General features: G+C 42.0%; 1 protein-coding gene across 3 annotated transcripts in view; it reads right to left on the bottom strand.

Moving 5' to 3' along the window:
- Window positions 1-2,109: 2,109 nt before the first annotated feature.
- twz (BTB/POZ domain-containing protein twz) overlaps window positions 2,110-14,976 on the bottom strand; it is a 186,195-nt gene continuing 173,328 nt past the window's right edge. For all 3 annotated transcript variants that reach the window (XM_072297503.1, XM_019061751.2, XM_019061750.2), the window contains 2 exons: window positions 7,142-7,362; window positions 2,110-5,778 (listed from right to left, as the gene is read on the bottom strand). In XM_072297503.1, the coding sequence (XP_072153604.1) occupies window positions 5,542-5,778; window positions 7,142-7,362 (458 nt within the window). In that variant the 3' untranslated portion in view covers window positions 2,110-5,541. The remainder of the gene's footprint in view (window positions 5,779-7,141; window positions 7,363-14,976) is intronic.

Genomic DNA, 14,976 nt, shown 5'->3' with positions numbered 1-14,976 from the left:
TTATCTTTAAAATGACACTGCTATAGGAGAATTGAGTGCGAGGTTATCCTTGGTTTCTAAATTGGACAATTTTTGGAGGAAATATGACAAAAAAACCTAATCTGCTAAAATACGTGTGTTTAAATGAAAAATGCCGCCAGATGACGTCATAAGGCGGCACATTTTCTTACTTTTAAATCAATTTTTCTCAAACTTCCCATGTTAGAAAAACATTATGAAAAATACTATAAACTCAGCTCATTAAGCACTCGCAGATAAAGCAATACAATTTTTACGTGTAAATTCTCAATTTTTCATTTTGCTGTTTCAGTAATTTCATTTAAATCAGATGAGTTGAAATTTGAAGGGATTTGGAAAATTTGAGAGTGAGGGCTCTCTTGGCTGTGAAGACTCGGTTCGGGCGGAGCGTGATCCGACAACACGCCTGGTGATGATGCGGCGGTGGACAGAGCCCTGTCGGTCGGGAGCTTTGGCCCCGGGCGGCTGTTCAAACATCCATCCCTCCGCAAAACCTTTAATGAGAATTTCTGCGCCCAAGTCCCGGCCCCCGCTTCCGCGCCCTGCCCGCCTTTCCACGGCCTGTCTCCGCGCTTTCCACCTGATATCGCATACGTGTGCTAGACGCTCCTTTTGACTTCGCCTCGCTCCCGGGAAATTTCACCGCGTCCCACCGGTCTACTTATTGAAATTGATAGACAAAGCCATAGACAAAGAGGACAAAGGGAAAATCAGCGGGTCTACAGTCAGTAAAAACTGGAAGATGTAGGGGAATGCGATGTCATCAGGGAAATATCGAGTTTGTCAAGCATTTTTTAATTGGATTACATTTTGCAATGAGGAACCACTATTTCTGGCCCATTTTAGAAACATCATGCATGCCACTAGTTTTCCTAAACGGATATGTGCATTTATGGGAGAGCCAGAGATCGTAGTTCCTTTTTACAAAATTTAATCCAATTTAAATTGATAAACAAAGATATAGACGAAGAGGACAAAGGGAAAATCAGGGTGTCATAGTCAGTAAAAACCGGAAGATATAGGGGAACTCAAAGTCATCAGGGTAATAACGAGTTCGTCAAGCCTTTTTTAATTGAAATTACGTATAACAGACTTTTCCGTTGCGATTTTCCTGATTTTCGAGCTATTTTCTATGAGAATCAACTCTTCTCTTTGCTTCAGATGAAGTTTGCAACAGGCCCATACGTTTGTTTTCAATTCGCCCTCAACTGCGTCTGCAGCAATGGCCACGAATATGTTGCGAGTACAGATTTCAGCTTGTTACATACTTAACTCCCTGAAGGCGTTTTATGTGCGCAAGCACTTTGCCTTCAGCTGCGCCTGCAGCAATTGTTGTTCCAAATATTTTGTGCGTGCTAATTTCAGCTCATTGTAGATTGTAGGTTCGTATGCGTCCAAATGTAACTCACATCAAGGATGAAAATTCCAAACCGCGTATCTCGTTCCCGGTGTTTTAAAATCTCCACTCCCATTACATTTTCTTAAAAGGAGAATTTTAAAAAAAAATATTTTAATGAAATGTTCATAGAATTCGTTTTGCGTAGGGAAGGACAATCAAGGAAGTTTTTAAGATTGACTTTGTGTGGTTTTCCAACTCAAAAACAAGTATAAAAGGAAGAGTCTGTAACGTCAAAAACCGACATACATGGTCTGGAAGTTTTATCGTCGATATGTTAACATTTAACAATCCTCAATTTTCGCGCATCTGTCGTATTCCAAAAATTTCAATCCGCATACATGATTCCATTAATTTTTACACGGAATTTTCGAAGCATTTTCTTTAATGCCATAAAGTCACTCAGATTTTGAAGAGGTGTTGTTCTGTTATTTTTTTGTGGCATAACGTGAGAGGATATAAAACTTTATTGCGAATTTGATTAGGCGTGTTTGCTTCTTTCGACGATGAGAAATCATTGTATTGTAACGTTCAAAAAAATTTGATGTAATTCAGATTTCTTCATGAAATCAACAATTTAAGCCCGTCGATTGTGTGTCATTTTTCTACGATCTGGTGACTTCAGGTGCAGTTGGTGATATCATTTTTTTTTTCTGAGTCAATGAGGGAAATAAACAAATAAAAGGAACCAGCTATTTCTCTTTAACATACAAATGTCCACTTTTAATTAATAAGATATGTACAAATAATATTTACAAAGTTAATAGTAATAAACAATACGAAGATTGCATCCCTAAAGTTTAACCTCCAAGAAAATATTTGGTAATAAAAATTATTACTATTTTCATCTACGTCAATTTTTACAATATTATAACAAAATTAAAATGCATTAAAACATGAATAACAATGTCGTTGAAGCTTTTTACACAAATTGAGAATTAACGATTTTCCATGGATTTTCCGTGCCGTAATAGGATTCTAAATGAAACAGGATTTACTTAACATCAATTATGCACAGAATTTCTTGCGAAATTTTTCGAAAAGAATATTAATAACAATAAATGAGGGGTTTTCAGGCTGCTGGTCACGTTGATTCGTACTCGTTGGGAAGCAATGATACGGAATTGATCGCGTCGACCGGATAATTTTCCTTGTTTTAGGGGTAAGAAGTACATATATAAAACACGCAGTACATAAATGTATGTTACAGTGCATGTTATTTCACCGGTCATGTCACACTAGCAAAAATAATACCTCCGTATTGTCACGCACAATATCAGTACTGACCAGAGATGCAACGTTTCACGAAATTTTGTGAAATACAATTTCAATATGTAATTTTTTGTAACTCGGTATGATATACCAAAGGAGCCATAGACGCTTAGAAAAAAATTAAGAACTTAAATTTGAATAAAAAAGAAGAAAAGTTACTATCACGAGTGAAACTTCAAAGTTTCTTGTCTAATTCTCGAATATTTGTGACGAGTTGTATACTTAGCCCTTGATCTATTTTTGAAAAAAAAAAGAAAAAAAATAATTTTGCATCGACTATTTGTGACAAGTTGTAGTAAACTTAACCCCTAAACTATTTTTGAAAAAAAATAGAAAAAATAGAAAACAAAAAATCATTTCGCATCCCTGGTACTGACTAGTGACCCAGCCGAGGTCACTAGCACACTTTCAGAATCGACATGAAAAAAGACCTTTCGATCTCTGGGAGAAAGTGAGCCGCGAGTCGATGAAAGCGTATACGAGGAAAATTTTAAGAAAAAGAAAGATAAAAAAAAGAAACAAAAAATTAGATAAGACCTAAAGTACGTTGCATGCGCACAATTTTAGCGCGATTCCCATGCACTATCACATATTAATGCAAATTACGAACAGCACCGACCGAATGATGGCCATAAAAATGATGATGCCGGACAGAGACGTTGACACGCGCCGCACGGTGGAGCGAATCAACGAGAGAAGCGACACACGATACAGAAGCTTTAAAAGCTCATATCTTTGATTCTGTAGAATGTGGAAGTTCAAAAGTGATTTCAGAGTCGTACTGTTCAATAGTAGTTCCGTTTAACAATTCCTACTCTGAGGAGGCCCAATTTGGTTTACTGTGTGATAAGGGAGATTTCAGGAAGTCTTGGAAATCACTTAGAAAAATGGACAATTTTTGACAATCTCAGGTGAAATTCAGCAGTATAACTTTGGAAACAGGTATTCGAAAGGGATTACAATGATTTAACACTACAAAAAGTACTTAATACGAGTGAAAATATATCACGGGTTTTGTAAATTTTAAGGGAGGTTCACGCCTACCTTTAAGTTAGTCAAAATCGTAGGATTTTGTCTTCCTTATTTTGTACTTTCAGCAATGGCAAATCGTTTTAATCCTTTACGAGGATTGATTTTCAAACGTAAACTGTTTAATTTTAATCGAGGTTGAAAAAAATTGTCCTTTCCATTATGCTATTTTAAGGGTTTCCTTAGGTCTCCTTAATCACAATATAAATCAAATGGGGTCTTTTAAGGGAAGGAGCTGTTTAGGGAACGACTATGAATAGGGCCCTCACCGTTTTCTCGTGACATTTCCCTTCAGAAACACCCCTTGAAATGTGTCGAATAAGTATAAAAATGTGCATTTCGTCAATAATTTCACGTCCAACTTCTCTCGATGTTCCGTTACACTGTGCGTCGATCGTGCGGCGACCGCGGAAGTGATCATACCACTTTAAATCGCCGATAATTATAGGAAATTGAGGACAAAATAAATAATTACGATGGTTAATCACGATGAAGGGAACTATTTAAAGTGACCTGTGTCCATAAGTTCTATAATACAATGCCTATCATATCTAACTATAGTTTATTTATTCACTTTAAGAGTGAAAATGAGTTCGGGGAGTACTAAATTGAAAGTTGTGCATGTCTAAATAACCCTTAGAGCACTTGCCTGTCACGAGGAAATATTTCAGCTGACATTTCAATCGAGGTAAGAGGTTGCAATGCTATTCGGCTGTAGGTAGTTTTATACTCAATGTACTCTCACAAGCGCAAATGATGATGGAAAAATTGTTTTAAACGAAAGGCTTAGTGAGACATTACAACTTAGCAACTTGATACCTCGAAACAACAATTAGTCGAATAAGATTCGATTAGAATTAACAGGAACGTTAGAGTCTAGGTGAGTTACTTTAAGAAACGAAGACATTGTAAAGTTGGGCTACATATTATAGGTAGGGGCACAAGACAAGCGTGGGGTAATAACTTATGCTGGAATGACCCTCGAAATTGAGGAATCAAAATGGAACGGAATACATCTGGTCATAGCCAGTTGAAAAAGCCACAGATCGCTTGACTTCACAGCAGTATAAAATCGATGATAATGAACTTTTTTACACCTTCATGATCACATCAATTAAAGGAGCTACGTCCGTACTAAAATAAGGAGTGATCACGTCTTTCATCACCAAAATTTACAAATTATCAATGAGCCATGGCCTCGCTATGAAAGATTCTCAATTTTACATATTGAATATGATCCAAACAATAACAATAACATAGCCTTTTTTTACCGGATACACATTAGAGATATAAAACTTGAACAATTTCAAATGCGGATTTTTTTTCATTTTCATTAATTTTTTGCCTTTCAATTTGGACCAGATTAACATATATGTAAGCTCTATGGGGTGTTGAATTATGAATTTTGCTCTGAGACCGATAAACAATAATCATTTTCTATGTAATTTAAAACTGTTACAAACTTTAACAGAAATTAACTGCATGAGAGGACGATTCAGGGAGCACAACCGAATTTTCATAGTTTTTAACATAATCATCCTCCTATTATCCACCTATATTCCACCGCACATCTTCCTAATTGCAAAATTTTGTCCAATTTGGACTCAATTACAAACCGATTACTGAATTGTTCATTATCCAAAAATTCGATTGATCATAATCAACTGCTCGAAAAACTCTATTCCGGACGAGAGGGCGACACTGTGAGCCACTTTACGATATCTTCGGGGAGGACACTACGAAGGGGCAGGGGCGGGGGAGTCGGGGTGGGGCCGGGACTGGGGGTGGGGGGCGGGGCGGCTGTGGGGGTGGACTCGCCCTCGGTATCATACCGGGAGGACCTTGCGCATGAAGAGGTACTCGGAGAACTCCTGTCCCTCGACGCCGCCGCCGTTGCTGGCGGCGACCTGGAAGCCGGCGTTGAGGAGCCGCGTGATGGCCTGCACCGAGTTGAGCTTGCAGTACCCGTTCAGGGGGAACCGGATCACGTGCCGCGCGTCATGCTGGTTCCACGTCACGCTCGAGCGGGCGTCCATCAGCGCTTGATTCGTCTCCGGGAAGACCTGCAACACAGAAAACCCCAAAAATCAATCCGGATCCACGAATAGAGCTCTTGCAGGCAGTGCTCCCATTCCATGTCCGTCGAAAGTTCCGGGATTCGGAACTTTTTTGTTCAAATTTCTCCTACTACATGACCGTCAAAAGTTCCGGGATTATTTTTAGATTTTTTCAAAAGTTCCGGAAAATGCAAAAGATTCGGAAAAGTTCCGGAATTTCAAAAGTTCCGGGAAAAATTCAGGAAAATCAGAAAAGTTCCAGAATCCGGTGCTAGTTCCGGGAAATGGAAGCACTGCTTGAATGCGCCAGGGTTCTGCAGTTTAGGTACTTGGGATTGTGTAAAATTCGCGAGATTCACGATTGTGTGGACAGATGGATGGAAAGGCTTGGAATTCATCCAAACGGGTTTTACCACCAAACTCAGGTGAAATCAGCTACTTTAGTCGGGTTTGGTTTGGATAGGCAACTAAACTAACTGCCTGGCAAAGCGGAGAGTATCCGCGGAAGTTGAAGGCGCTCCAAATCGAGTTCGTCGCCTCGCTGTTCGTGCGTTTAAGGTTCTTCACCAGTGAAACCTTTAATAAGTCGTCACTCATAGGCTGATCTAAGCACGTCGAACTAGAGGGGGCGGGGGGCGAAAGGAGGATCCTGGGGGCTCCCCCAGAAAATTGTCGAAATTTGAAGCATCAAATATGCAGTTTGAGTCAATTTCGTCATTAGTAATTACCGAGCGTAAGCGTCCTTCTCTCTTCTTTTCTCAGTCCCTTCCTTCTTTTTCTCTTCTATTTCTTCATCTTTTTTTCGGGTGAACGGGGGTGGGGAGGGAGGAGTGTGGGCCTCTTAGCCCCCTCTCCTCGATCCGCATATGTTGTCAATGAGAATTTTTGCAATTTGATGAGACAACAGTAACACACATGCCGCTTTAAAATTGTGACATATCGTCGCTTCTCTCACGAAAGAACGTAACTACATTTCGATGTTGCAAATTTTCCTCTCAAATTAAATTTTTATCAGGCAAATCTTGGGCATTTCTGACTGAGAATTTCGCTGATTTTTCTTCTGATCTCATACAAAAATCAGAAAAATGTTCGACAGGAATTCCGTATCATACTTGTAAAAACTTGAATTGTTTGAGTCAATCTTACAACCGTCGATGAGAGTTACGTTTCTGCGTTCAAAAAACGATGACATACACGGTTTTGAACCGATCTCTTTAAGGAGATGAGCGTCACTGTTGCCAGAAAGTGCTACATTTCTCAATTTAAACCCATGTAATGCATCAAAAGTTTTCCGCAAAATCTGGCAGCCTTGATGAGCGTTGTGAAAAGGGATGTAAACGAGAGGAGAGGGCGGGTTTTTTGTACTGACCTCATCGAGAAGTGTCCGGTCACCGGAGAGCATGATCCTCTCGCCGAGGTCGGGCGAGATGTGGAGGGCGACGCACTCGTAGGAGGCTGGGCCGGCGTTTTTCCGGTGGTTTTCCACGTCGCCACCCCCGTTCCCGTTCCCGCTTCCGTTTCCGGCTTGCCGAGCCGTCGCCGCCGCCTTCAGCCGCTCTTTTTTCATCTGCTCCAGTTGTCGGCACATCGCTGCAACACGGAACAACATCAACATTTTTAGACTGCATTCCTCAAACTACAGAAAAATATCATGGCGTCAGGTAAAAAGACCCTAAACGCACTGATAAAAAAACAAGCGGGAAAGTTCTAATACTGTCGTATTAGAAAAGCGCTCAGGTGTTAGTAAATGTATTTAGTGAAGAAAGGACGTATAAACTCCGTCGACTTGGCTGGGAAATGGAAATAAAACATCAGCTGATAGCAAACAAAGGTTACCAAGGAAACCGTAAACGCGTATTTTTGTTTCCCGAAAATGAGCTCACCGTTGAGCTCATCAGGCGCGTTTTTTTTAGGTTTCATTTGAGTTCAACGATCAATTTCGATAAGAATTACTCTACCGCTAAGAAATTTTCTTATGGACAAACGATCGAAACTACCTGCGCATTACGTTAAAAGCATAAAATACAGTTTTCAGAGCTTTATTTATTATAAAAATGGACCCCCCCCCCCCCAAAAAAAAAGCCTATACATCGATGAGCTGGTGCGCCATTTAAACGCATTAGCACTAGTATACTAGTACTCAGAGGCAGGTCGAAATCAAAAAACGCTGCCTATCGGCTGAGCACTTAATACCCTAAACGCACTGAAAAAAAAACTCTGGTCGTAGAAGCCGTAATTACGGGCTATACGTGCAGGCAAAGACATATCATCCGCGTTCCGAGCTCAGAGGCCAAAAGTTCCGGGTGTAGCAGCCGGAGCGGCTGAAGCTACGGCTTCAGAACCCGGAACTTTAGGCCTCTGAGCCCGGAACGGACGGTATGTCTGTCAAATCCGTAACTTTTTTTTTTCAAATCGTGAAAACTCTGACCCTAGGCGGATGTACGGGGTCCAGCAGGGGAGGCCTGCTCCTATCTCCCCCATTGATCCAAAGTAAAATCCCTACCTGGGAAGAGAAAAAAATCCTTACATCTCACTACTACTGTAATCCCCTGATTTTTTAAAAAAAATTTCTAGATTTGGCAAAAATCAACCTTTTAATCGTGGTATCAGATTATCGACATTACTTTATGCCGAGTCAAAGCTAAAATTGAGGGTTGAAGAGCCGTTTGTCCTGATTTTTTATTGCTGAATCTGAAAAAATCCCTAAAAATGATGAAAAATCCCTAGATCTAGGATACACTTTTAGACTTCAACTGGCTCCCCCTCCCCTCCAAAAAAAAAAAAATTTACTCGGCTCCTTCGAAGAAATGTAAAGGATTTTGAACATCGACATCTTTGATCTGGGATTTGTAAATTTGCAAAATCGCCACTGTGTAGACTCGAGGCATAACAAAATTATCTGGACGGTAAAAAAAAGATGCAACAGAGTAAGAGAGTAAAAATATAGATAAAATAAACGACAGCGCGGCAACAAAGGGTAGGATAACTTCTTACTCGCAGACACTTTTTATAATGTACACGCATACTTAGAGCTCTCATGCTTTACGCGGGCCTCCAGGCCCCCGGGCGTTTGGATGCGAAAACAACGGGGAATTAAAAACAAAACCGGGCAAAAGACGCCAACATTTTCGGCAGGCAGCGGAGACAGGTGCAAGCGAGAGAAACGACTCAAAAATTTAATTAAAAGCTTCGCGTCATTTTTTATTCATGGACCGACAATATTCACTTTTCGCTCGCGGATAAGTAAAATATGAGCATTTTCCTCCCTCGGAGCGCACGAAAGATTTCAGCGCTAACGCGACGGCTCCAATGAATTACGAGTCTCCTTGCCTGAGCCTGTCTCTTCTTCTTTTTCCTTTTTTATGAAAATATTCCGACAATGTCAGCTCAGATCATAGGGGCTGTGGGCGGGACAAAAGTTCGGGAATTTATTAATGAGCGACAAAACTGACGCTGGAAGTGAGGCGAGGAGTCTGCGAGTTTGGGATCTTTGAATACTGCGTGAGTGCCTAATTAAAAACCTGTATGAAATTCAAGTAGGTGCGTTGTCATATCATAAAATTGCTCGCGGGAAAATTCGAGAGCACCTGGCATCGCATCAGAGTGCTCTCATTTACATTGTTGCACTCATGCGGTTTGACATGATTTCAATTCTTTTGCATTTACTGTTCTGTGACAAAGAATACAAATTCTACCGTCTACTACGGAATGAAACCGAATTCACATTGAGGTGGAATTTTGAAAGGACTCGATTTCGATTATTTGGTCGTTGATGTTTTTCCAGGTAGTAATTAGGCAATGTTATTGGCAGAGAATACCTACAACTATATCGTGGGGCTACGGAGGCTGCGCCGCTATCTGAATAGCTCGTGTGTTTGAGGCTTTCGTCAAATTTTTCAGGCCGTAATTTGGATTCGCGCCAAACTAAATGATGTCATCCGGCACCAATCAGAAGCGAGCACGGGTCTCTGCGACTTCCGTCAAATGTCTTTCTACTCCTCGTTATCCTCGGTCGGACACCATACTGTCAAATGACTTTTTCCCATCCGAAGTCGGTAAACTCCGAAAGTTGCGGACACGTGAGGAGCTACTCTTGAACGGAGGCCGACCCTAGAGTCCCTTCATATAGAGAGAGTGGAGACAACGCGGCTTATGGATGTCACAAACCAGAATGACGATTACACAAATCGGACGTTTTTTGTATAACATTTGATCAACCCATTCTCAAATTTCTTTCTCCGTCCCCTCTCTCATTCCATTTGTTCCTTGCAGTGCTTCCAATGGCCCGGTCCACTCGAGTTTATAATCTTTGCAATCGGTGAAAATGTAATCTTATTCCCGTTTGTGACACTGAGGAGGCCTAAAATACGGGAACCAATCAGAAATGGATTCGTAATGTCTTTACTCTCAGTATATGGGGACTCTCCTACACACAATGCTATCAAACAGGGTGTCTAGTATTTTTTAATTTTGAAAAATCCTGATATTTTCCTGATTTTTCCTGATATTTAATAAAAAATTCCTGATTTTTTCATTTTGAAAATTCCTGATATTTTCCTGATTTTTCTCGACTCCTGGCGCAGTAGCCAAAAAGCAGTAAGACTTTCTCCGCTGAGGAGATTCGCGTAAGAAAAATTCCTGATAAAACGTCCGATTCTTCAGATTTTCCTGATATTTTCTTGATTTTTTCGTGATCGGCCAAAATTCCTGATATTTTCCGGTTTTTCCGGTATTTCCTGGTGCTAGGCACCCTGTCAAATGACTTTTCCCCATCCGAAGTGGGTAAACTCCGAAAGTTGCGGACACGAGAGGAGCGACTCCCGAAGGAGGCCGACCCCAAGCCGGACGGTGGTCGGGCACGTGGTCCTACCGCGCGGCGCAACACCTTGTTCCGAAAGCAATTAGGCGCGACCATAGGCGGAGGACCATATTAGGTATGAAACGGGAGGCTACCCAACCGGCGACGGACCGGACGGCGGACCGCTCTTTATGACACGGGACATTGCCCAACTGGCGCGCGGCTCGCCCGAGCCCAAACTCGCGGCCCGTAAAACCGGGCCCGTCGTATCGATCAGAAACCGATACTCCAAGTTTGACTCATGTTCGTGCGCTTGCCGCATTTGCTCCCGTCCTGAGGAATAGCGCCGTATCAACATTCGAGAGTTGCCAAATTTCCTACGAAAAAATGTCCATTTCTAAAGAAATCTATGGATATATTTCCTTGAAATTTTCAGAAAATTTAGGTGGAATTGCGAGGAAAATTAGCTAAAAAATTCTATAAAAAATATTCGTGAGTTTACTAGGAAATTCGAGTTTTATCGAGTGAAATTTGGCAACGCCTGAAGGCTCATAAGGTGTTTTTCCTCAGCACGGCAGAATTTGGCCTCGAGCACCCGGCCCGGCTCCAGCTTCCATAGTGTTCTAATAATATTCAGTTCTAAGGAAATATAGGTAAAAAATGTCCCGCACTTGTGGTGTATTTAGAACCCCTGAGTACGGAAATAGCCCATCGATTTCCCGGGATAGCCAATTTTTCAAAGAAAATACCGTGGAAAGAGAAATTCTTGCCGGTATGCAAGAAGTAGGGACGAAGTCCCACCGTAAGGGAGTGAGTCTGAAAATAACTCACAATTTTCCGGGATGGCGAGTTCTTCCGGGAAAATGCCGTTCGGAGGTATTTCTGCCGTTTTGCAAGAAACAGTATCAAGGTCTCCGATTCACTCACGGAGTTACTGACATTGCCTACCGGTTTATTGAAGGCAAATTAGTGAGAACGATCGTTGCGTTCCGTAACATGGGACTATAACTGAAATCGATCAAATACTTGAACTGCTGCAAGCAACTATTACCGCTCCTGAGTAGCTCACATTGCTTACCAGCGTATTGAAGGCGAACTGGCGAGCACAAGTTCCTCAATGTGCGACTAGAAGTAAAACCGATGAAATACTCGAACTGCTGTAAACAACTTGGCTCGGAAATCACGCCTTTTTTCCATTAAAGCAGCTATTCAAATATTATACAAAGATGATTAAAGAGCAATTTTGGTGGGACCTCTGAGTAGTAAGATATATCCACCCTCAAAGGAGAGGGTTCCATCGAAAACTCAATTTCTGAAAATTGGGCGGTTATGCCTGTCTTCATATTATAATCCCATTAAGTAATAAACGCCAAATGGGCCCTGATTCAAACGGAGTCGAACACAGTACAATACTTGAACCACATTTTGCAATAAGGGTCTAAAATTTCTGAATTGTTTTTATTTATGAAAACACCTATCTACACAATGGAATGAATGACTTGTAAATTGTCTCTGAAATGAGCCTGAACTTGTGGTTCCTTATTGCAAAATGTGGTCCAATTTCTCAGCAAAAATTCCGTTTCCAAACGGTCCCGAGCAGCTCAGTCGAGCATCGCACCACTCTGGAGTTATATGGTTATTGTTCGAGTGGTTTTAGTTCAATTGGGGCTTTTTATTTTTGAATTTTTAGTTTGTTTACTTTTTGTAGTCCGAAACTTCAGTAACCTATATGTATTACAGCACCCTTTAAACTTCAGTAACCTTTATCTTTGCTAACGTTTATTTTGTGCAGTTGCATTGCAGAGCTGCATTTCAGAGGTGGAGATCGATTTGGCAACGCCAGGACGATCGGTGCGGCATGTCCGGAGGGTCCGAGCGTGGATTGAAAAAATAAATATCCAGCTAGGCCCTCGAGCGTTGTTACCGGGCACAACTAACATTTCGTCGCTATTCGGACAGAAGAGCTTAACTCAATGTCCACATGAAACCTCGATTACATGGAGTCACATGGACAGCAGGGCTTATCCCAAAATGGATTTGCACCCTTACGTGAGAGCGGCGCCGATTTCAGCGTCGTCAAATCGTATGTTCGCTTGGCCCGACTCGAATTCCATCCATCCCTATCATGATTGCAAGATTGTACTGATAAAGTAACACTTATCCCGTACAATTCGGCTTCAAATTATGCAAACTTCATTCCATAAGCTGGCAATGCTTGTCGCCAAATTTTGTTGACAAATCAGCACTCTTCCCATTGTAATTCAATGTAAATTTTTTTTATTATGAAATGGAATTGATTAAACTAGGTTTGATTGCTAAAATCGATGGACAAAGTGATAGACAAAGAAGATAAAGGGAAAATGGAAGGATCCTATTGGTTGAAATGGGTGGTTGTTTTAGACTAAAGGGGGCAATGATGGGCTAATTCGTCGCCTTCCTGACATAAAGGCGTAACTACACTCGGCAATGAGCCCTGTCGTCCATAAGATGCAATGCTTTTCCGGGCTCATTTCAATGTGCAGTTACGCCCTTATGTCAGTTAAGCGAAAAATTATAGGGTCTTCCATGGGTTGCCGCCAGTATGTCCATTAATTACCTTATTTATCCATTTCAAGCTATAGGGTTGCTCCATTTTCTCTTTTTCTTCTTTGTCTATCACTATGTCTGTCTTGCTATATTCTCTGTGTTAAAAGTTTTTGCGAGGAAATTTGGCAAAGTAGAAGTGCAGTTACGTCCTTTCGTCTGGAAAACGACGAATCGTGCGCACAATCTTCTGCAGGGCCGCGAGCGCGGAAACACCGGCGAGACAAGCGCCTACTTTCGATGAAGTACGGTCGAGCCCGGATCCGAGTCATCGCTGCCAGATGAGGCTGAAAACCAGCAATTTTCCCTAATTAAAACAGAGAATTCATGGCACAATCTGGCAACTTGGATCCGAGTCGGAGGTGGTGCGTTACACCTCCCGAGCGGGGTGCCGCGCATGCGCCGTGGCCGTGCGCCCGCCCCTGGCGAAAGCTAGAAAGCCGGCCGAGGAGGTGTGGTCCAGCGCCGGTCGGTGATTCCATCTCACAGCCGGGCCCGGGGCCCGGAGCTGACGGGGCCCGGCAAAAACCGACCCCAGCCCCGGGAACCGATCCCAGCTCCACCGACCGGTGCATTGCCTTTCGCGGGAAAATGTTAGTCCTAGATCACGAAGACCTAGAGGATCTGCTACGAGGGAGAGTATGACCACTACTCAACAGTCCACTTCTGCGGACTCTTTGTTGAAATTGATAGGCGAAAATGATGGACAAAAATATTATGATGAGAAAATGAAGCGACGCTTTTAGTTTGAACGGATCCTTGTTCAAGACTGAGGGGGAAACGATGACCCAAAAGGGTTCGTCGTATGGGTTACCATTTGTTAATCTATGATTTACGTACTTCGTCCGTTGCAACTATACCAGCTTTCACCAACAGGATCGCTCAATTTTCCCTTCGTCTTCTTGGTCTATCACTTTGTCTATAGATTTCAATAATCAGTCCGCCGCATAAAATTTAGGGAATTTTTAGAGTATAGCCAAGGACAAACCGAAGCCGAAATGAGGGTTAATGGACAGACTATTTTCCCTTCATTTCGCTCTGACATGCATTTTCCCCCGATATTCTGTGCTGAGTATTACTGAGGGCGCCAAGAAATCTGGTCCTGCTGCGAGCTTATCATTGATACTGACAGGCAAAACTATGGATAAAGAAGACAAAGAGAAAATGCTGCGATCGCATTTGTGGAAGCGGGTGGTTGCAATGGACAAAAGAGGTAATTAATGGACTAACTAACGGCGAACCACGAGGTGCCCTTTAGTTGGTCCATCATTTCACCCCTAGTCTATCAAAACCATTTTGTTTCAACTAATAAGATGGCTCCATTTTCCCTTTGCCTTCTTTGTCTATCACTTTGTCTATCGATTTCCATCGACCTGTAATCAGCCTGCCGGTTTTGCCCCACGCGATGAAGCGCCGCTCGAGGATGTCCAGATTTTGAGTGAATCGACTCCAGTGTGTGGTAAGTGTATAAGGGGCGGTGAGCGGGCTTATCCGCAAAAAAATCTGAGTCAACAGTTCCAGTACGACTCCTACTATAATTACTCGCCGGTTATTTATTTCTTAATTATTTCCCTCTAAGCTTATCCCCGCGAGTTCTCTTGGCGCTCACACCTGCCCTGGCAAATCTTCCTCGGCCGGCCGCACAGTTGGGCTACATTTTGCACTTAGGAATTAATATTTCTGGCTTATGGATATGGGTGCAAACCTGTAAAGGAAAAATTGAAGGAAAGAAGGAGAGGAAGATGAAAAAGGAAAAGAAAAAGAGAGGCGGAGGAAAATGGAGAAGAAGGAAAAGGGAAGAGAGGAGGAGGACAGTGAAAAAA

This window comes from Bemisia tabaci, chromosome 2 (assembly GCF_918797505.1).
Source record: "Bemisia tabaci chromosome 2, PGI_BMITA_v3".
Classification (NCBI taxonomy): Eukaryota; Metazoa; Arthropoda; class Insecta; order Hemiptera; family Aleyrodidae; genus Bemisia; species Bemisia tabaci.
The sequence above is the reverse complement of the archived record's forward strand: the minus strand, read 5'-3'. Positions and strand labels throughout refer to the sequence as shown.